Raw genomic sequence first — 22,512 nt, 5'->3', positions numbered from 1 at the left:
TCTATGTTAAAATGGAACCAGTCAGAGACCTTTCACCTCTTCTCCACCAGAGATCTGGAATTGCCTGGTTTGAAGCCCACTGAATAAGTCTTTCCAGGCCTTTCAGGATCCATCTGCTTCCTGGTACAGACTCTGTAATGGCCGTCAGGTCATCCACAAAGGCCCTGATTGGTGACTGTTCTTATGGGCAGTTCTTATAAACCTTGTAAGGGACCCTACCTTCCTCACAATCTCCTGGATTTCCTTCAGAAGTGGTTTCTTGTTGTCAAAGTCCCTTGTGGGAGGGGGTGAGTCTATAAGGATGTTACACAGGCCCAGCTTCTCCTCCCTGTTGGGGTCACTGTACATGTTTTGAATGTGTCAATCTAATTCCTCCTTCAGGCTGACCAGTTTGCCATCTCGCTTCTGTCCTAGAAGTGGCTTGGTGAAACCAAACTGATCAGCTATAAACGAAGCATGCTTCCTGGCCCTCACTTTCCTATACCTTCGGTGTCCTTCTGTTCTGCGCAGTTATCAGTCTCTTCCTCAAGATATCCCGCTCTGCCAGAATGGGGCACTGCTCCTTGCTGGCCTCCATATGCTGCCTCTTGAGGGACTTCAACTTCTGCCAGATCTTATGGATCTATATGCCCTCTGGTTCATAGTGTATGCTGTCTGAGCAGGCCTCTCCTCCTCCATGCCAAACCTCTCTTTGGCAAGACAACAATGATAATTGTTGTCATCTGCAGTTGTTGCTCTACATCTCCTCTTGTGAACGCTTTATGCATCTTACAGACATCATCAAACTGCTTCCAAACTGTCAAATTACAGGCCTGTCGCCACTTGATCTGACCCTGCCGCCCCAGTTGCTGTCTTTCCAAGCTGCTAACTGTCTCTCAATTTGTCACCAGGCTCACAATCTCCTGGATTTCCTTCAGAAGTGGTTTCTTGTTGTCAAAGTCCCTTGTGGGAGGGGGTGAGTCTATAAGGATGTTACACAGGCCCAGCTTCTCCTCCCTGTTGGGGTCACTGTACATGTTTTGAATGTGTCAATCTAATTCCTCCTTCAGGCTGACCAGTTTGCCATCTCGCTTCTGTCCTAGAAGTGGCTTGGTGAAACCAAACTGATCAGCTATAAACAAAGCATGCTTCCTGGCCCTCACTTTCCTATACCTTCGGTGTCCTTCTGTTCTGCGCAGTTATCAGTCTCTTCCTCAAGATATCCCGCTCTGCCAGAATGGGGCACTGCTCCTTGCTGGCCTCCATATGCTGCCTCTTGAGGGACTTCAACTTCTGCCAGATCTTATGGATCTATATGCCCTCTGGTTCATAGTGTATGCTGTCTGAGCAGGCCTCTCCTCCTCCATGCCAAACCTCTCTTTGGCAAGACAACAATGATAATTGTTGTCATCTGCAGTTGTTGCTCTACATCTCCTCTTGTGAACGCTTTATGCATCTTACAGACATCATCAAACTGCTTCCAAACTGTCAAATTACAGGCCTGTCGCCACTTGATCTGACCCTGCCGCCCCAGTTGCTGTCTTTCCAAGCTGCTAACTGTCTCTCAATTTGTCACCAGGCTATTCTGGGATTACAACCAGTGTGTTCCTGGTTGTCACTCATTTCACCAGATTAAATAGTTCTAAAATACATACAAAACCTCAGTGCTTCATGAGGCTTCACATGCCCATCACTACCATATTAACATACAGAACTGAAAAGACTAGCAAAGGAAAATGAACAGAAGGATGGGGATAAATAATATGGAAACATAATTTACAGAACCAGCAGGGAATAACCAGAAGCAATATAAAGACAGGGATCCACAGAGTTCAGATTCCTAAAAAGACAAATACAATAACTTGCACTTGTGAGAGAAATTATTGATTATTGACTAATTATCATTGATTAGATCATGTTTAGTTATTATAAGAGATCATTATGAACTTTATGATTTAGTACATGTCCATTCTGGCTAAACAGAAGGACTACAATAATGAAGTAGTGTGATTCAGTGTAACCATGTTTAGTTCATATTGTGCATGTGTGCTATACTGTGACCCAGGTCAGGGAGAGTGCTGAGGGTAAGAGCACTCTGTTAACTGGTAGTCACTAGGCTACTAGTCTTGGGTCATTTAGCTTTCTCTGTGTTCAACCGCTAACTCTTCCGCTAACTCTAGGGAAGTCCATATTAGGAGATACACACATGTGAGACAAAGTAGCCTGCTGGACGCCTATGTTTTGGAACATGCTGTGCTAAAGATAACCTGCTGTTAGAACTGCTGAAATGTGTTTAAGATCGTATATAAGCAGGGGGAGCGCCCCCCTGCCTTCAGAGTTGTCATGCTTGAATGAGACTCTCATGTCTGTGTCTGTCTTGTATCTGTCTTGGTCCAATTTATATATATTTATATTTTTGTAATAAATTAATCATTTAACCACGTCTGAGTCCTCATCCATTTATTAGGAAATTTCCACGACACACTGAACAAGAAAAAGGACAGGGTTTAAATACACAAACTAACTAGGGAAATAGACTAGGTACAGGTAGAACAGATAATCAGAGGGCAAAGATACAGATTGGTAGACAGGCATGGAAAAACACTACCACATGGGGAAACAAACAAGGAAGTGCTAGGGCAGGGGTGTCAAACTCATTTTCACCGTGGGCCACATCAATGTAATCATTGCCCACTTATAAATGTAACTACTACTTAATGTTAAATAACTCTGAATTTATTACGTATTCAAGTTACAAATATTACATATATTTGCATAGATGTAAAAATATGTTTGCTTGTTGTTATTAAACATAAATCCTTTTAATTTGTTAGGTTATGAATCCCACATTACTCCATCAATCAATGATCAAACTGTCCAAGTGAATAAAGAAAAATAACATCAAAATATCACATTTACTTTGTGTCACGGCCTCCAACTCCAGGAACTCGACTTCCCAGCATGCCCGACCACAATGGCAGAGATCTGCCTCCCCGGATTATTAGACACCTGTCGCCCATTAGCTATTTCCAATATAAGACCTCCCTATACAACCCTTGTTTTGAAGTATTGCCGACATTCCTGAAAGCATACCTAGCGTTATTATTCTATTCTGATTATCTGGTTTGACCTGGTTTAGCTATTCTCCGTTTTCCCTTTTGGATTTGCCCGCCAATACTTCTGCTCGGTTGGATTGTTTCTAGTGTACGGACCCGGACTGATATGGAAACACTGCAGTGTTGAGTTGCCATCACTTTGTGGGTAATATAATTGTGGGAAATGTAGTTTTTGGTCACTGCACGTATTTGATTTTTTTTTTTTGGACAATTAGGTTTTTTAAGCTTTCGTGGGCCACATAAAATAATGTGGTGGACCACATTTGGCCTGCGGGCCTTAAGATTGACACAGGTGTGCTAGGGAAAAGCTGAACAGACCTTCGAGGGACCAAAAGAAAGATTGACAAGAGGGGGGGTGGAGCTGGGCGTGACATGGAGATTCTCTATTTCTGGTCTGGTGTCTCACTCCCTCTTTTCCTTGTTGATGTTTATGTAGCAATACTGACTATTATGAATAATTATAAGTGGCATCACCCTGAACATTCAGGGAGATATGTTTTTGATAACGGGAACAGGTGAAATAATGTTATATCAGTCTCATTACCTGAAGGTGAAATTCAGTCTGTGCAGTGGCCTAATACCGTTGGTTAAAATATATTTTCCACAGTGATTAGCTTAGTGAACAAATGCAAATTTTATTGATTACAGATATCAATCATTTAGTATTATAATGCATAGAATGTCCAGTATAAGGTCAAAAACTTGAGAGGTACAGCGAGTTAACAAGTTATTAACAGAATCAGAGGAAGAAACAGACCAACTGAAGGTAGCTATGAAACGGAGAACTCCTGCAGACCATTTAAACCAATGTTAAATAGTACAAAAGCTACGATGAATATAGCAAATTAAATTGGAGGAATATTATGGAGGTAAAAATGTTGCAAAACTTGCGAGGTTACAGGACCTGATTTGAGAACTTGTAAAACAAAATTTGTACTTGTATTTTAAATCTGAGAACTTGAACTTGTACAACAAAGTTGCACTTGCATTTTTGATGTGAGAAGTTGTAGATGTGAGAGCATGAATGTTAAAAATTTACTCACAGAAAATGTACAAGAACTTCAAATCTGTCCGCCCCGACTTTTGCAAAATACAGTATATCTCGGTGGACATGTTGTAAAACTGACTTGTGGATTTGCAGGGATCAGAAGTGGGTGGGGGACATCAAAAACGCTTTAAAAACCTTTCTTGATACAGGGAAATGTACCTTAATCAATCTCCGTCAATGATGGTACACCAAACAATGGTACATTTATTTTACGCGCACTGTTTTGCTAATACTGCAAACATGGTAAACAGCATTAAGTCATTAATATTAACCTAATCTATCTCATACTCAACATAACTGCAAATCTGAACACTGCAAAAAATGATCTGCAACAAGCGTGGGTTGGTACTGAACTCTCCGGGAAGGCTGATCATTAAGGTCAGAGCTGATGATCACTGAGCTAGTTAGCTACGTAGTTTGCTACAAGTACAGATTACTGTATGATTAGCTAGTTATGTTCCAGACACTGAATACTTCTGGGCTCCATGATCTGATGATCCTGTATTCTTTATTTTTATGATCTGATGATCCTGTATTCTTTATTTTTATGATCTGATGATTCTGTATTCTTTTGTCTGTTGGTTTCCTTGTGTCTGCCACACCCGTGTCATCAGTGTCTCCACCTGTGTCTTGTTAGTTCTGTGTATTTATAGTCCCTATGTTCCCCTAGTCTGGCATCGGTTGCTTTGTGTCATTGATCAGTTTGCAATCCTTGTGCTCTTAGTATTTTGTTCATTCATGCCCTTGTAACTTTTGTGGTCGTTTGGTGAGTTTGCTCGCTTAGTTCCTGCCCTTAGTTCCTTGTTTTGTTCTTGTGTTATCATGTCTGTTTATCTTTCTCGTTCGGACTACCTACCCGTTATGACCCATGCCTCCTGTAACATTCTCAAATATGGAATTCCCTTTAATAAATCTCGCTCTCCTCAGTGTTTGTGTCCAACTCCAAGCTCTGCAAGGCGCAAAGCATTACACTTGGAATATTAGGTTATAAGAATCATGGTCAGTTTTGGCATTCTTGGATATAGATCTGTTTACGAGTTCCAAAGGCAATGCTTTATGGTTAGAAATACACCAAGCTAAACCACAAAGGCCATATACTGGGACCCTTGGTATGGGTGGAAGCCATAATTCCTCATACCAAGGCCCTGGTGAGTCTGATAAGAAGGGTTTCCTCAGTCCTGAGGGCCCAGTGTGCGGGTTTTGGAAGTGATAATAGGTCATCTAAGTAGGATGTTGTTGGGGTCAGTCAAAGGTGAGACTGCAAGAGGAACTGTGAATAGTCCTTTCCCACTACATTTACACATTTAATTTGTGCTGGTTTATTTTTAAAAACAAATACCATTTCAGATGACAATACTCTTTGCCACTAAAAAGGGAAGGAAAAAGTTTTTTTTAATTATTGTATTTTCATAGATTTAGGAGGGCAAATTCAGAGCAATTCAGTCTTAAATATACAGGAGATGATCAATGGAACTGAGTTTTTACCCGCATAATTTAGACTTGGGCTGAAATAAGGGTAGAGTTTCTCAGTGAAGGACTGACCAGTGTAAGCGTAGATATGAGACCTGGCCTCCACATCATAAAAGAAGACCAGACCCTCCTCATAATCCACAAACACCCCCACTGTCTGGGGCTTCTCTCTCAGGGTGAGGGGGACAGGGGGACCAGCACAAGCCTCATATTGATTCTCCTTCCTCAGAATCACAGTCCAGAATCCATTCTGAGGATTCAGTGTAATCTTGCCCTTCCTGTTAACAGACTCTCTGGCCACTCCTACATCCCACTCAATCTTCCCCTTGACCTGAACCTCATAGTAAAATCTCCCTGATGAGAACCCCTCCTTTCCCAGGACAATGGCACAATCATGAAATCTCTTTGGGTTGTCAGGGAGATTCCGTTTTGTGTCTCCATGTGTCACTTGTTTTCCATCATCAGACAGTATGAGTTTGGGATGAGCTGTATCAGGATCCAGAGTCACATCCACTGAGAGAAACATACAGAATGTTAAATGTACATAATAATAAACTACATAACACCCCATTATCTAGTAGATCCTACTGATTAACTACTTTGATAAAAATATATCAGTCAGTCAAATTTATTTATATAGCGCTTTTTACAACACATTGTCACAAAGCAGCTTTACAATCGTATGGGTCCAGATCCCTAATGAGCAAGCCAGAGGTGACAGTGGCAAGGAAAAACTCCCTATGGTGGTGGGGATTAGGAAGAAACCTCGGGAGGACCAAGACTCAAACAGGAAACCTTCCTCCATTGGGCACTAGCATATAGCAGAATATATAACAGGGTTTGTAGAAGACCAAAATATTCGCTGAGTAAACACTTTATTATGAGTGTATCCGAAAATAGAGATAAATTTTAAAGAAGGAATGTTTAACTATCACTCACAGATTGCATCATTTACAGGTGCTATTTCAGTTAAAGAAACAACACATCGTAAGTGAATCCTGGCAATGATCATTTATTCACTGATCCAGGTCTCCGTCCCTATTTCATAAATCTAATCATTCACCTACAGTGATGGGTGTTGAGGTATCTGCTATTCAGCTCTATGTAATATGCTTTCATACATTTAACAGTCAGTTGTATGTTGAATTTCCCCACTTCTGGTGCCACTTTTATTGTTATATATATACATACACACACACACACACACACACACACACACACACACACAGTATATCAGGGGTCGGCAACCTATGGCACGCGTAGAATACTTAATTTGTGTCCATTTAACACCCCCTCCCCCAACAATTTAAACTCGCTACCCCCCCGCTCCAATTATTTTATTTCTTGATAGTGGCACACTCATTGACTAGACATGTTAAAGATGGCACTCCATGTCTCAAAGGTTGCTGACCCCTGCTGTATATTGTCACGTAGGGCTACGCCCCCCTCTCTTAGCTGTCTCTCCGGTGTCCCTGTTCCACGTGTCTGTGTTGTTCCTTGCCCGTTAGTCCCGCCCTGCTTGTCTGTTGCCCTGGTTTCCGTCTGTCTACCACGCCCGTGTTGTCAGTGTGATCACCTGTGTCTTGTTAGTTCCATATACAGTTGTGATCAAATTTATTCAACCCCCAATGCTGCGAAGGGTTTTATGGAATTCAGTGCACATTTGTAATTGTGTTCATAATGAAATCTTACAAGGACTTGTTAAAGAACTAAATGCAACTAAGATAGCATCAATTTTTTTTGTCATAAAGTATTAAATGGCCTTTTTGTGATTTCTTCATTGACACAATTATTCAACCCCTTTACGACTACCACTCCTAAGAACAGAGGTTCATTCCAGTGTTTTCCATCAGGTATTGAAAACATCTGTGGATGTCAACGAGCAGCAATCAAGCATGATAAGCACCAATTAGGCAGATTTAAAAGGACTGTGATACTCAGCTCCTTCTAGACATCTACTGGTGTGTTTCCAAGCATGATGAAGGCAAGAGAATGGTCCCAGAAGACAAGAGAAGAGGTTATTGCTCTTCACAAGAATGGCAATGGATATAAAAATATTGCGAAGTTGTTAAATATTCCAAGAGACACTATCGGAAGTATCATTCGCAAGTTCAAGTTAAAGGGCACAGTGGAAACGTTACCTGGTCGTGGCAGAAAGAAGATCCTGACCGCGACTGCTGTGCGCTACCTGAAGCGTAATGTGGAGAAAAATCCCTGCGTGACTGCTAAGGAACTGAAAAAAGACCTGTCAGATGTGGGCACTGAAGTTTCAGCTCAGACAATAAGGCGCGCACTGCATAACGAAGACCTCCATGCCAGAACGCCCAGACGCACCCCCTTGCTGACTCCAAAGAACAAGAAAAGTCGACTGCAGTATGCCAAAAGTCATGTGGACAAGCCACAAAGGTTTTGGGACAGTGTACTGTGGTCAGATGAAACTAAATTAGAACTGTTTGGGACAATGGACCAGCGCTATGTTTGGAGAAGGAAGAACCAGGCTTATGAACAAAAGAACACCTTGCCTACTGTGAAGCATGGCGGGGGGTCAATTATGCTTTGGGGCTGTTTTGCTTCTAATGGTACAGGAAAGCTTCAACGTGTGCAGGGTACCATGAATTCCCTTCAGTACCAGGAGATCTTGGAGGAAAATGTGATGGAGTCAGTCACAAACCTGCGGCTTGGGAGACGTTGGACCTTCCAACAGGACAATGATCCGAAGCACACATCCAAGTCCACTAGAGCATGGTTGAACATGAAAGGCTGGAACATTCTAGAGTGGCCATCGCAATCACCAGACTTAAATCCAATTGAGAACCTCTGGTGGGACCTAAAGAAGGCAGTTGCAGTGCGCAAGCCTAAGAATGTGACTGAACTGGAGGCTTTTGCCCATGAAGAATGGGCTAAGATACCCATAGGTCGCTGCAAGACACTTGTGTCAAGCTATGCTTCACGCTTGAAAGCTGTCATAACTGGAAAAGGATGTTGTACTAAGTACTAAAAAATAATGTCACTAGGGGGTTGAATAAAACTGATAATGATGTGAGCACAGTAAAGACATTTGTGGTTATTCCATCATAAATATTATGTTATGTTTGTCTAATTTATAAGTGCCTCTTTGATATAATTGTAAATAAGATGACTGAAATGATCAAAATCAATGTCAAACTGGCCAAAACACTTTATTTCAGTGGGGGTTGAATAAATTTGATCACAACTGTATAGTCCCTGTGTTTCCCTAGCCCCTTGTCGGTTATTTGTTCTCTCATGGTTTGTTCTATTGTGGATTGTTGTTCGATTGTGGTTCGATTCGGTTTAATGGTTCATCGCTGTTTTGGTGTTTTCCATCTCCATTGTGTTCCACTCAGTTCTTGTTTCCCTGCCTTGTAGTCTGCGTTCTACCTGTTAGTCATGCCCCTGTATTTGTCCCACTTGGATGGCTCTCCCGTTATGATCCCTGCCTGTTTGTATGACTTCGATTATGGAATTCCCCCATAAATCTCGCTCTCCTCAGCGTTTGTCTCTGCCTCCTTGCTCCGCAGCGGGCGGGCACATTCACTCCTTCACAATCACGCAGGCCCACTTCAATACAGCGCACACCCTCTAATTCCGGGACACTCCCTTCATCACAATCATCCGAATACTAACACCTGTAACTGATTAGGTTTGGGTCTCATAAAACCCCACAGGTCGCGCTGTCCAGTGCTGCACAATCAACCTGCACCTTCGCCTCGCTACGTGGGATAGCCTGCTCTGTACTGGGACCGCTGTTCACCTGTGGACTCTCTTCTACGTTTCATCATTTTGAGTATTCCTTTGTGTTTGTTCTGCCAAGTGGCCTAAGTGGGTTTCAGTTATTCTAACCATGGATAATCAAGCCTTTTGCTTACAACCTCTGCCTCCTGCTACCTCTGTCCCCGCGTCACACAGACAAGAGAAGTTAAGGTTGGTGAAAATCTCTGGGTGCATAAAACTGACAAGCAGGATTGGTAGCAAACTATAGAGCAGATTAACTAATCCAACAACTCTGTGTCCTTTACAGTCAACCATAATTAATACAAATGTATATGGTTGTATGAGTTGCAGTAGTGTTAGGATAATCTGTATAATATAGATTATTCAAATGAAAAGAGAAAAATAGAAATCACACTGTACCTGCATACTGTTGACTCCTCTTCAATTCTGTGCCAACTGAATTTTAGGAAGAATTTTTTTAAAGAAATGATTTTATAGCATGGACTGAAACATTTTCAATATTCTGTAATTCTATATGAATATGCTATGTGCACATTAACAAACCTAAAGTGATTTTTTCATTACTGTGACACAAATTAGATTTGTCAGGCAATGTAGACACATAAATCTGATCTTTTCAAATGAGATTTGAATCACTTCTAAATGTGATCTGATTTGTGGCTGTGCGACTTGAATGAGAATGAAATGAAATCAGTACAATAATGCGGGAGAGTAACAGCCGTGACCACAGTATCTGTGAAACTAGCAGAAGCTAGCTGTATTTACCTTCTTGAAGTGACCATGTACAGCTGACTAACTGGTTGTTGGTCTCCAGAGCAAATTATGATGTATACATGAACTATTAGAATGTCCAATTAGCCTGTTTGTAACGTACTGATCAGGCAGACAAGGATCCAAGTGCGGATAATAGCCGCTTTTATTGAAATAGCAATTACGGAGTGATCAAACAGGCGAGTAACTCTGTTCAGGGGGTGTAGTGCAGGAGTGATGTGATCGTAGTCAGGACAGTCCAGGGTCACGCCGATGAGACAGAAGCCAGGAGGTACAAAGGGACTAGGCAGGGGACGAGGTCTCGGAGGAGAGCAGAGGTCGGTACACGGGAGAGCAGTAACACTGAGAAAACGCTTGGTATGTGGCATGGCAACAATACTTCGCAACCCGGAAGAGAGAGGAGGAAGCTTAAATAGTAGCAAAGGGGAGGGGCGATGAGCGACAGGTGAACCGCATCACACGGGTATCATGTGCTGTTCCTGACAGTACCCCCCCTCTGACGAGCGGCTCCAGCCGCAACAGATCGGTTAGACGGGGGCCGGCCACGACGCCTGGGAGCAGGGAAGTTAGGATGAGCAGCGTGGAATTCAGCGATGAGAGGAGGGTCTAGCACATCCCGCGCGGGGACCCACGCCCGTTCCTCGGGACCATAGCCCTCCCACTCAATGAGATACTGAAGCCCACCCCGACGTCGACGGGACTCCAGGATGTCCTGAATGAGGTAGGCAGGGCGACCGTCGAGCTCCAGCGGCTCTGGTGGCTTGGCGAGCGGCGTGGCAGCAGACATGGGGCTGTAAAACACAGGCTTAAGCAGTGAAACATGAAAGACAGGATGTATGCGATACTGAGGAGGGAGCTGCAATTTATAGGACACTGCATTGACTCAACTCAGGACCTTGAAGGGCCCGATGTACTTCGAGCTGAGCTTCTTACAATTCTGTCGCAGGTTCAGGTTACGGGTGGACTACCACACTCTCTGACCTGGGTGGTAGACCAGAGTGGGCAGGCGGCGACGGTCAGCATGGAGCCTCCGAGTATGCAAGGCACGGCGTAGGTGTACGTGGGCCCGCTCCCATGTTCGCGCGCTGTTCTTGAACCAGTCGTCCAACGCCGGGACGTCTGATGGCGTATTGTCCCACGGAAAGAAAGCAGGTTGATAGCCATATACACATTGGAATGGGGTCATCTTGGTGGAAGAATGCATAAGTGAATTACGGGCATATTCAGCCCAGGGTAAGTACTTGCTCCAGCTGGATTGAGAGACACAGTATCGCCTTAGGAATCCCCCTATTTCCTGATTCACTCTTTCCACTTCTCCGTTAGACTGAGGGTGATACCCGGAGGTAAGGCTCACTACGACCCCGAGTAATTTGCAGAACTGTCTCCACAACTGTGAGGTGAATTGGACTCCGCGATCTGAGACAATATCTTCTGGTAACCCGAAGACGCGGAAAACGAACGTAAAAACGGCTTGGGCTGTTTCCATGGCAGTGGGCAGCCCTGGAAAGGGAATCAAGCGACACATTTTTGAGAATCTGTCAACTACGACTAAAACGACTGTATTCCCCTCGGACTTGGGCAGGTCAGTGATAAAGTCCATCGCTATGTGTGACCAGGGACGGCGTGGAATCGAGAGCGGTAACAGTTTCCCTACAGGGAGTGTTCGAGGAGTGCGACTCTTAGCGCATACGCTACACGCCAATATATAGTCCCGCACGTCGTCTTTCAGGGACGCCCACCAATACCGCCGTGACAGGAGATGTGTAGTGCGTGTGATTCCGGGGTGACCAGTACCTGCGGTATCGTGTGCAAGCTGTAGGAAGCGCCCTCTCAGCGACACAGGAACATACTGCTTTCCTTCTGGGCAGTCGTCAGGGCTGGGATCACTGTGTAGAGCGTTTTCCAATTCGCCTTGCAGGTTCCAACGAACAGCAGCCAGGAAACAGGTGCGAGGCAGTACATACTCCGGTATTTTGTCCGTGGGATCCTTTTCATGTATACGTGACAGGGCATCTGCTTTAGTGTTCTTTGAACCAGGCCGGTAGGAAACGGAGAATCGAAACCGGGAGAAGAACAATGCCCATCTGGCTTGTCGGGGATTCAGTCGTTTGGCTTCCTTCAGGTATTCCAGATTTTTATGGTCTGTGTAGATGACAAACGGATGTTCAGCCCCCTCTAACCAGTGTCTCCACTGCTCTAAAGCGAGTTTTATCGCTAGAAGTTCTCGGTTACCAACGTCGTAGTTTTGTTCGGCCGGTTGTAGTTTCTTGGAGTAGAAGGCACAAGGGACCAACTTAGGGGGGTTTCCTTGGCGTTGGGAGAGAATAGCTCCCACACCCACCGCCGAGGCATCGACCTCCACCACAAAAGGGACTTGGGGATCAGGGAGATGCAGAATAGGCGCCGAGGTGAACGCCCCCTTAAGCAACGAAAACGCCCGATCAGCCTCGGGTGTCCAGTCCAGCCGCAGATGCCGCCCACCCCGAAGGAGGTTGGTGAGCGGAGTGGCCAGCGAACCAAAACCCCTGATGAAGCGGCGATAGAAGTTGGCAAACCCGATGAAACGCTGTAGTTCCTTTCTCGTCCGAGGCACAGGCCATTGCGTGACAGCCGACACCTTGTCCAGGTTCATGGAGATCTGCCCAGGGGATAGAGTGCAACCGAGGAAGGTCACGGAAGTCCGATGAAACTCGCATTTCTCCGCTTTGGCGTAGAGGCGATGCTGCCGTAGACGGGCTAGCACTGCAGTGACATGTCGGACATGGTCCGCGACGGAGGTGGAATATATTAGGATGTCGTCTATGTAAACTATGACAAACTTCCCTATCAAGTCACGGAATATGTCATCCATGAAAGCCTGGAAGACAGACGGGCTATTGGCAAGCCCATACGGCATGACGAGATACTCGTAGTGGCCTCGGGCAGTCACAAACGCAGTTTTCCATTCGTCCCCCTCACGAATGCGAATCAGGTTATATGCACTCCGCAAGTCCAACTTGGTGAACACACGCGCCTCCCTGAGGCGTTCTTGCGATGCAGAGATGAACGGAAGGGGGTACACGAACTTGGAGGTGACAGCGTTTAAGGAGCGATAGTCTATACAGGGACGCAGCCCTCCATCCTTCTTCTCTACAAAGAAGAACCCTGCAGCTACGGGTGATGTAGAGGGACGGATAAACCCCTTCTGAAGGGCCTCGTCTATATACTTTTCCATTGCCGAATCTTCAGGACGGGACAAAGCGTATGGTTTCGTTTTGCGCGGGAGTGGGGAGCCGGGCAGCAGATCAATAGCACAGTCCCCCGGTCTGTGTGGTGGCAGGTGACTTGCGCTTTCTTTACAGAAGACGTCTGCGTAATTCCGGTACTGAGCAGGAACGGCAGTTTCGAGAGGGGAATCGGGGCTTTCTATGGACGAAGACCGGAGAGGTAAGTATATGCAATGCTTGAAGCAGTGAGAACCCCATTTCGCGATTTCTCTAGTTTTCCAGGAGATACCCGGGTTATGTAGAGACAGCCAGGGAAAGCCGAGAACTACAGGATCACGGGGCGACGGCAGGAGCAGGAACTGAACAGTCTCGGTATGAAACAGACCTATCTGGAGTGTGATAGGCACCGTACACTGGGTAATCAATCCCTCACCTATAGGTTGGCCATTCAGCGCGTTAACTCGTAAGGGAGGACTGACTGACGTAGTGGGAATACGTAATCGGCGGGCCATGTCAACATCTAGGATATTTCCTGCAGCCCCGGAGTCTACGAGTGCTGACAGGTGAGTGGACATGCCACCCCAGATGACTTGCACAGGCACATTCAGTTGATTGTGACGATCTAAGCAGAAAACGGGGTTGCTTATGTGTCTGCTGGTGGGGCTCTCCTCTCCAGCGCGAGCTGGGCGAACTGGGCAACGAACACGGAAGTGGCCGCTCTCACCGCAGTACAGGCAGAGGTTCTCCTGAAGACGCCGAGACCTTTCGTGCGAGGACAGCGGGGTCCTGCCTAATTGCATAGGCTCCGAACCCTCTCCTGGGGTGTTAGGCAATGGCAGGACTTGTCGATACGACGCGAAGGAGGGTGGATTCCCACAAGACGTCTGACGGTGGGCGAGTAACAGCTTGTTGACGTTCACAGCTGTTTGAATGAAGTCCGACAGCGACTGCTCTTCACTGCGACAGGCGAGCTCTACTTGTAAGTCCTGTCTTAATCCTTTACGGAACACGGTTTTTAGGGCTGGTTCGCTCCACCCGCTACCGGCAGCCAGGGTACGGAACTCTCGAGCGTAATCCGCTGCGCTACGTTGCTCTTGACGAATTTCGCACAACAGGGTGCCCACGTCTCTACCTGCTGCCGGGTGGTCGAACACCGACTTGAACAACGCAGAGAACTGCTCCTCAGAGTCGAGAGACTGGTCTTTGCTGTTCCACAGGGCGGTTCCCCAGGCACCGGCCTCTCCAGTGAGATGCGTCAATACGAAGTCTATCCTGTGCTTCTCGGTAGGGAACTGGGCAGGGTGATGCTCGAAGTACAAGGAGCATTGCATTAAAAAGTTCTGACAACGTTCCGGAGAGCCGTCATACCGCTCCGGTACTGCTACAGGAATACAGGGAGGAAAGACGGGCGGAGCGGCGGCTACAGCAGCCTGATATTGAACTGACTGGATGGCCTGGACGTTCATAGCCACGATAAGCTGTCGAACCTCTCCTTGGAGTACGGCGATGGTATGTCCTTGCTGAGCCAGGAGTGCAGGTACATCCGCTGGATCCGTTGTATAAGGCGAAGTATTATGTAACGTACTGATCAGGCAGACAAGGATCCAAGTGCGGATAATAGCCGCTTTTATTGAAATAGCAATTACGGAGTGATCAAACAGGCGAGTAACTCTGTTCAGGGGGTGTAGTGCAGGAGTGATGTGATCGTAGTCAGGACAGTCCAGGGTCACGCCGATGAGACAGAAGCCAGGAGGTACAAAGGGACTAGGCAGGGGACGAGGTCTCGGAGGAGAGCAGAGGTCGGTACACGGGAGAGCAGTAACACTGAGAAAACGCTTGGTATGTGGCATGGCAACAATACTTCGCAACCCGGAAGAGAGAGGAGGAAGCTTAAATAGTAGCAAAGGGGAGGGGCGATGAGCGACAGGTGAACCGCATCACACGGGTATCATGTGCTGTTCCTGACACTGTTTTTATACTACAAGGCTTTACACAAATATGATGTTTGTTGCTGGTGATGCAGGTGACTTGTGCACATTCATGAAGTTTCAGGAGACAGATAGATGCAGATTACAAGTATGAATATGAACAAGCAACATAGTCAAATCTGATTTGAAAAAAAAAACGTCAGTAGTGAACAATGAGATTTATAATGTGAATGTAGCTTATATTTCATTATAGCTATTGGCCACAGATTTCTTGTTAGCAGTGTTGCGAATAACGCCGTTAAAAATAACGGCGTTAGGTAACGGCGTCATTTTGTCAGTAACGGGATAATATAATTAGTTACTTTTCCTCTCGTTACAACGCCGTTTACGTTACTGGTCATTAAAAGCGGTGCGTTACTATATATTGATATACTAACAGTAATCCGAGCGGACCGCTGCCCAGGCTAGTGAGGAGTAACATATCTCGATAGGTCACAGTTCTCGGTGTAACACCTGTTTAACTTAACAAGTCAGTAAGCGGTTGACTAAGGCAGCGTTATGGTAGCCAATCAGAGCCAGTGTTTTTACACGCGCGCCGAAGCACGCCAGTGACACGACACAAACGGAGAAGAGACCGAAATGACGTCAGGTGCAAGCCGAAGAAAATTTAGCATTTTCAAGGCGATATAAACATTATTTAAGAAAATACTTGAAGTTCCTGAATGTCTACCAGACTGGGTATTTGATTTATTTAAGAATAGAGGTTTTATTGTTTAAGTTTACTTCTGTTGTGAACAAACCAGTTGTCTCAGGTTGAGAGAATTTAATTTAATTTGATAGATGTAAATGCACTTTATATAGTGTAACTGTTTACTTTTGCTTTTTTTATTTTATTTTTTTACACAAAGATTTGGGATTTTAAAGGATTTTATCCTGCACTGGTTGATGTACAATAAATATCAAAAGTTAAACACCTTTCTGATCTACTCATTTCAACTGACTGTGAAAACTGCTTTTTCAAAAAAATCCTTATTCATTGGCATATAACCTTTCTTTTTACCTGTAACGCAAATGGTTACTTTCCCTGGTAACGAGTTACTGTTATTATAGAGTAATTCAGTTACTAACTCAGTTACTTTTTTGAACAAGTAGTGAGTAACTATAACTAATTACTTTTTTTTAAGTAACGTTCCCAACATTGCTTGTTAGAGTACCTGGAAAATATTTTTTATAGGGAAGCTTTTCACCTGCTTGTTTCAACTTAGTATTCAGTGTTTCGCTGAGTTTTGTATTCAGAGTCTTCTGAAGCTGAGAGAGAACTTTCCTCACAGTCTCCACATTCACATCAGTGTCAATACTGATGTCAGTCCAGTTCTTGGTGTGTGGAGGGCTGTTCATGGTTGGGTAGATCTACAGTACAGCAGGAGAGAGGAGAAACCCCTCAGCATGGGGAGGGTTGTCCTGTGATGTGCTGTGTTGTCTCTGAGCAGAGAGAGGAACACTGACCTGTAGGAGGTGGATGTGGTCCTCAGTGTGGGAGAGCTGCTCCAGCTCACTGTCTCTCCTCTTTAGTTCAGTGATCTCCTGCTCCAGGTCTTTAATGAGTCCTTCAGCCTGCCTCTCTGCTGCTTTCTGCTTCTCCTCCATCACCTGAAGCAGCTCAGCCTGGCTTCTCTCAATGGAGCGCACCAGAGCAGTGAAGACCTCAATGCTGTCTGCAATCTCTCTCTCTGTGCTTTTCTAATGGAAGAAGAAATTTTGATTAAAGAGAAGCTTTAATCAATCAAAGCTAATGTGAAATTTAGTTTCAGTTTTCATAGGTCTTAAAAACAACATGTGTTTGTAATAGACATGAAGTAGGTGGTAGTTCACACCTTTCTGAGCTCTACTGAGTGTTTGATCTCTTCCATCTTCTTCAGTCTCTCTTGGATCATCTGCTGGACCTCTGACTGTGTCTTCCTCAGCTGTGTCTGTAGACGGGGAGGAAAACAAAGAATGTTTGTTTTATATTTTAATGGTGCTCTGTTTTTTATATTTCTTTTATATACGTGTTTAATGTTGATGTTATCCAGTGTTAGTTTCTCACCCTTTTCTCTCCACTCTCCTCCTCTATGGTAACAGTGTTGTGTGTCTTGTGGTCTGTCTCAGTGCAGAACTGACACACACACATCTCGTCTTCTCTACAGAACAGCTCCAGGGGTCTCTCATGTTTCTGACATATGTAGTCATCCACATTCTCCACAGGGTTTATTAGTTTGTGTTTCTTAAGTTTTGGAACATTATTATGGGGCTCTAGATGAGACTTACAAAATGTCAGACCACAGTGCAGACAGGATTTTACAGCCTTCAACTTCACTCCAGTGCAGGCGTCACAAAAAACATCAGGTTTATCAAGACCTTTTTTCTTCATGAAGTGATCCACAACCTCTCTCAGTGTTGTATTAATCTTGAGTTCAGGTCTCTTGGTAAATTTCTCTTTGCATAGTGGACATATACAGTGTGGACTGTTGTCCCAGTATTGTGTGAGGCAGGTCTTACAGAAGTTGTGTCCACATGGAGTGGTGACTGGATCAGTGAACTCATCCAGACAGACAGAACACATGAACCGCTCCTCAGACAGGAGGCTGCTGGAGTCACGTGTGACTGATTAGAAAGGAAACATAAAGGACTATTGAATTATTCTACTATAATTATATATTTTTATCTATGTATATTTCACACATTGTTCTTAAATACCCCAGAACTGTTAGAAATTTAGACAACAGAGAATGAAAAGGAACATTTTGACTCATGATCCAAGTTCAATTTTATCCTCATGTGTCTTCCTTCATTCTCCAGGATTTAGCATCTCAGACTTTAATCTCCTGATCTGAATCTTAACATGGTTAACACTGACAACATGGAGCTCAGAGTGTAAATCACTCCATTCTGTAGTCAGTACTGCATTTTTATTCTGATCATATTGCCACTAAACCAGGTAAGCTATAAATTGATGGAGAATATTCTTCAACACACAGGCTGTGTTTCATTCATGTGTGTATGAGGTGTGTAACTGACACTCTGATGGTTCTTTCATGCTCCTCCCCCTTTTACCTTGTGATGATGCTTCTTCCATTTCCTTCTTCCTCTGTTAACTGTTTAAAAGAAATCAACACTCAGCAAATACATGTATATCTGTCCTACACTGGGCTAATAGGACTACATGCTTCTTGTCTTAACAGTACTCTTCCCATATATATTTTATCAAATACTTATATGGGACATAATTAAAGGACATTTTGGCATATTCTTTAAAAATATATTCTATTTGTTATGTTGAATATTTAAGAAATACGATTTGTTAAGCTCAAGCATCAATGGTACTTTGTCCCCTTCATATGTTTAATTTGCTATGTGCATGTACTTACACCACCCTGTTACAAATACAAAACAGATGTATATTTGCAAAATGTATATTTTAAAATATTTTTCAGTAAATCCTTTGTGATTCAGTTTACACTGTAAGTCATTTTACACTGAAAGGTCGTATGATTTCAGGTAAGACTAATAATATGTATTTGACAAAATTTCAATGCCTAAATGATCAGAAATTTTACAGGGACATACAGTTTCTTGAATAATTCCAGTACCTACTGTAACGCCAGAGGCGTCATTATGTCAGAAGCAGTGGGTGAGGGTGGCAGTGGAACATATTAACTATCTTTACCACAGTCAAGTTGAGAACATTAGACTCACACACTGAATTAGTCTCTTAGTGTGCAAACATGCACATGCACAAAGCTCTTAAACGAAGTGGAACTGGTGTAGCAATTGCGCAGTGTGTCGTTTCCATCTTCAGGTGTGTGGGGAGTGTCAGTAGGTGGGAGACTGTGAACGAGGGAGTGGCTGAGTATGGGTGTGGTTGGGGTGTAGGTGTGGTGGAGATGTGGGCGTGGCTGAGATGTGGGCGTGGCTGGGTTGTGTGCACAAGAGAGTGGGTGTCTCCCCTGTGACATCTACTTTGAAATATATGCTCAAATACCTTGTGCATATCATTAAGTTGTTCTAAGGATTATTTCATTCAAAATGACCTCACAATGTGCTTACACTAAACTGCACCCTAACTTCCCCTCTGATCTTGAGATCCCACGTTGAGAGGTGTTTTTACTCCTTATGAGGAGTCTCTCTACTTCTTCCTCTTGGCACGCTGCTCTTTAGATCATTCTGCCTTTTCTTCCCTGTTTCTATATCTTTCCTCCACTTTTCTCTGTTGTTGTAGGTCCTCCTGTCTCCTGTTCTCATCAGCATCACATCTGGCACAGCAGAGCAGCGGCTTCTCAGTAACACTGGAACGCCAGATCTCAGTAGAAATCCATTAGAAATTCTCATATTAGGCCTATCTATTGCAAACAATCACAACAGTTTAACCAAGAAATATGTCAATACTGCCAATTTATTTAAAATAGGTAAATTATACAAATAAATTCATTTTTATAATTTAACCAAACATACCCAGTTAACTATGATAATAACCATGTTACCTTAATAAAGCAACAGTGTTACGAATGGGTGCTACTATAGCATTTATCTTATAAGCAAAGCTTAATTGTGAAATGTAGCTATTTTTGTCAGGGCTAGCTCCAGGGTTAGTCCATCTACCGCCACTAGGGGGTTTCCACGAGGCAGCTCCCGTAAGCACATCACAATCAGCAGTGATGACCTGTACCTGTCCTTCCTCCTACTTAAAAAGGACACTCACCTTTTTTCAAATAGTTGGATTATAGGGCCTATGTCCTGTTTGCAATTTAACATAATATATTGACCCTTCATCAACAACAATGGTTTTGGTATCAAGGTTGCGTGCACATTGAGGGACTCAAATTTACGGCACAATAAATACTCGAAAATGTTAGAATCAAAAATTATGATTAAGAGATACATTAGATACATGTAATTAAAATTCTGCCAACCTTTTCCAGCGAATTATTATATTTTGCTTTACGATAGTTTAATTGGCAGGTTCTGTGAACAAATTTATTTTGGATTTAAATATTTTAAATATCAAGAGGAGGGACGGCAAATGTCCTCTAATTCTGCAATGTCCCATATGTAATTAAAATGCACCAGAACTCCTGAGATGATATTTATCATTAGACTGGAAAACCAGTTGTAGCTACCTATAAAACTTTGTAATAAAGATCAACAAACATAAATGTGATTGCCATTGTTAATTCTTCCTCATTTTTACTTTTGTCTGCGAGCGCGTGTAACAAAAGCTCTTCTTTCCTTCGCAGGTTGTTGGTTTTAATGGATTTGTAACTTGTATTAACGTAGAAAATTTTGCTCAGCAACTCCGATTTCGAATTGGTAATATTGTTTTTCAAACCTTAACTATTGTGTAGACAATAGCTATTGTATATTTGACAACGTGAAATCGATGGATCAGTTTTCGCTTGCTATAGTACTCTTCAGTTCTTGGTTGAAGGGAGTACTGAACTGTAATCTTAGTCGGTACATTGCGGATCACGCAGATCATATGGCAACATATATGGCAGAATTCAGACATTTTCGCACGTCATTCGTTAGCTTGTTCGTTATTTGCGGAAATTGACAGTTTTCAGGAAACTCCGATCAGTGTCATCAGTATTTCAGCTGTCTACACGGTTCCCTTCTAATAATATCCATGATATTCTTTGGTCTTATTACACCTGTAGTTCACTCCGCCAGAAAACATCTGAATGATGAGCTACAACACGGTGTAGAACTACTTACCTTTACTTTCCTCTTTACTGATTTTTAGAATGCTGTAACGTCCCGTTTCTCGTCTTCTTACAGCTACTTCATGTCCTGTAATGTTGTTGCTTCAATGTTAAGTTTCTAAATGGTTCAGTTTTACTTTCACTTCGCATGAGGTCACTTCACTGTTCTTTTGTTCTTTGTGCCAGGGGCGGACTGGCATACATTGCTACCGGGGATTTCCCCGGTGGGCCGATGGGTTAGTGGGCCGGTGGGCCGCCGGGCCGCTGGTCTAACTCAGCCCGTGGAGGAGCCACTGCCCCATTGCGGCCCCGGCCCGTAGTCACGCTGCTGTTAAACGGTGTTATTACCTCCCCCGCTCCAGTCAGACTAACCTGCTCAGCGCGGCCGCGGACTGATCCTGTAAACACATGAACGAGTTGGACCGGGCCGCGGACTGGGCGGGCTGACGGTATGCAGCGGAGATCAGAAAAAAACTACTTGTCCCAGAAAATCCAGGCCGGACTATGAAAACATACAGCAGTTTAAATTGTAGATAACATGTTATTTTAAATGTACTGCTGTCGCCTCTGCAACGTCTAAGGCACCATGTACAAAATGTCCTTAACACGGTTAACACGGACGCAAGTGGCGGTCTTAAAGGTTCCAGAGAACTGCGCACTGTTTTTTTTAAAGCTATTGAAATTCTTAGATTAAAACTAACCACCACAAATAGGTAAGAGGAAGAAATACCCACGTTAGAGTTGTAGGTTGTTCTTTAGGATGCACTTTGTGTAAAACAACTTGTTTGGTGGTCTTATGATGGACTATTTAAAAGCCACTATGTTGCTTTGTAATCATATTATTGCTGGAATTAATATTGTCCATATGACAATAAACGCAGTCATATACACTACGTGCCATGCATAGATTCATATACAGTATACACACACACACACACACACACACACACACACACACACACACACACACACACACACACACATATATATATATGTATATATATATATATATATATATATATATATATATATATATATATATATATATATATATATATATATACCTGTTGTCTGTTCCATTTGCACAAGAGCAGTTGAAATTGATTCACAATCAGTGTTGCGTCCTATCTGAACACGAAGTGTTCCCTTTATTTTTTACATATAGTGGGCCAGTCTGTCAGGAACTCCCGGGCCAATTTTCCTCCCCAGTCCGCCCCTGCTTTGTGCTGACAAGGAATAAACGTTCTAGTTTACACAAAGTAAAACAAAGTGTGCAGAAACTATGAAATGTATAAAACAAAAATTATCAAAGTGTAACGGGGCTGTGGGGTCACGACGGTCGAGGTAAACGGGGATTGTGAACCCTTGCAAGCTGCTTCCTAGGTTTTTCTCACTAGGTGGAGGGAGGAAGCAACTGAACAAGGACTCGAACTTAAGACAAAACCTCCCCGTCACGTCCAAACAAGACGTCTGACGAAACAGGGAGACCATAACAAACTTGCA

The 22,512-nt window shown here is 43.7% G+C and overlaps 1 protein-coding gene across 1 annotated transcript; it reads right to left on the bottom strand.

The window, feature by feature from the left end:
- Positions 1 to 2,605: 2,605 nt before the first annotated feature.
- LOC143497873 (E3 ubiquitin-protein ligase TRIM39-like) lies at positions 2,606 to 21,426 on the bottom strand. The gene is made up of 8 exons (XM_076993486.1): positions 21,023 to 21,426; positions 18,365 to 18,405; positions 17,358 to 17,914; positions 17,146 to 17,241; positions 16,778 to 17,011; positions 16,519 to 16,681; positions 9,766 to 9,801; positions 2,606 to 6,126 (listed from the first exon to the last, which is right to left on the bottom strand). The coding sequence occupies exons 2-8, from the start codon at positions 18,384 to 18,386 to the stop codon at positions 5,573 to 5,575; spliced, it is 1,662 nt and encodes a 553-aa protein (XP_076849601.1). The 5' UTR covers positions 18,387 to 18,405; positions 21,023 to 21,426; the 3' UTR covers positions 2,606 to 5,572.
- Positions 21,427 to 22,512: the final 1,086 nt, after the last annotated feature.

This window comes from Brachyhypopomus gauderio, unplaced genomic scaffold (assembly GCF_052324685.1).
Source record: "Brachyhypopomus gauderio isolate BG-103 unplaced genomic scaffold, BGAUD_0.2 sc114, whole genome shotgun sequence".
NCBI classification, from domain to species: domain Eukaryota; kingdom Metazoa; phylum Chordata; class Actinopteri; order Gymnotiformes; family Hypopomidae; genus Brachyhypopomus; species Brachyhypopomus gauderio.
This window is presented reverse-complemented; position numbering and strand designations above follow the sequence as displayed.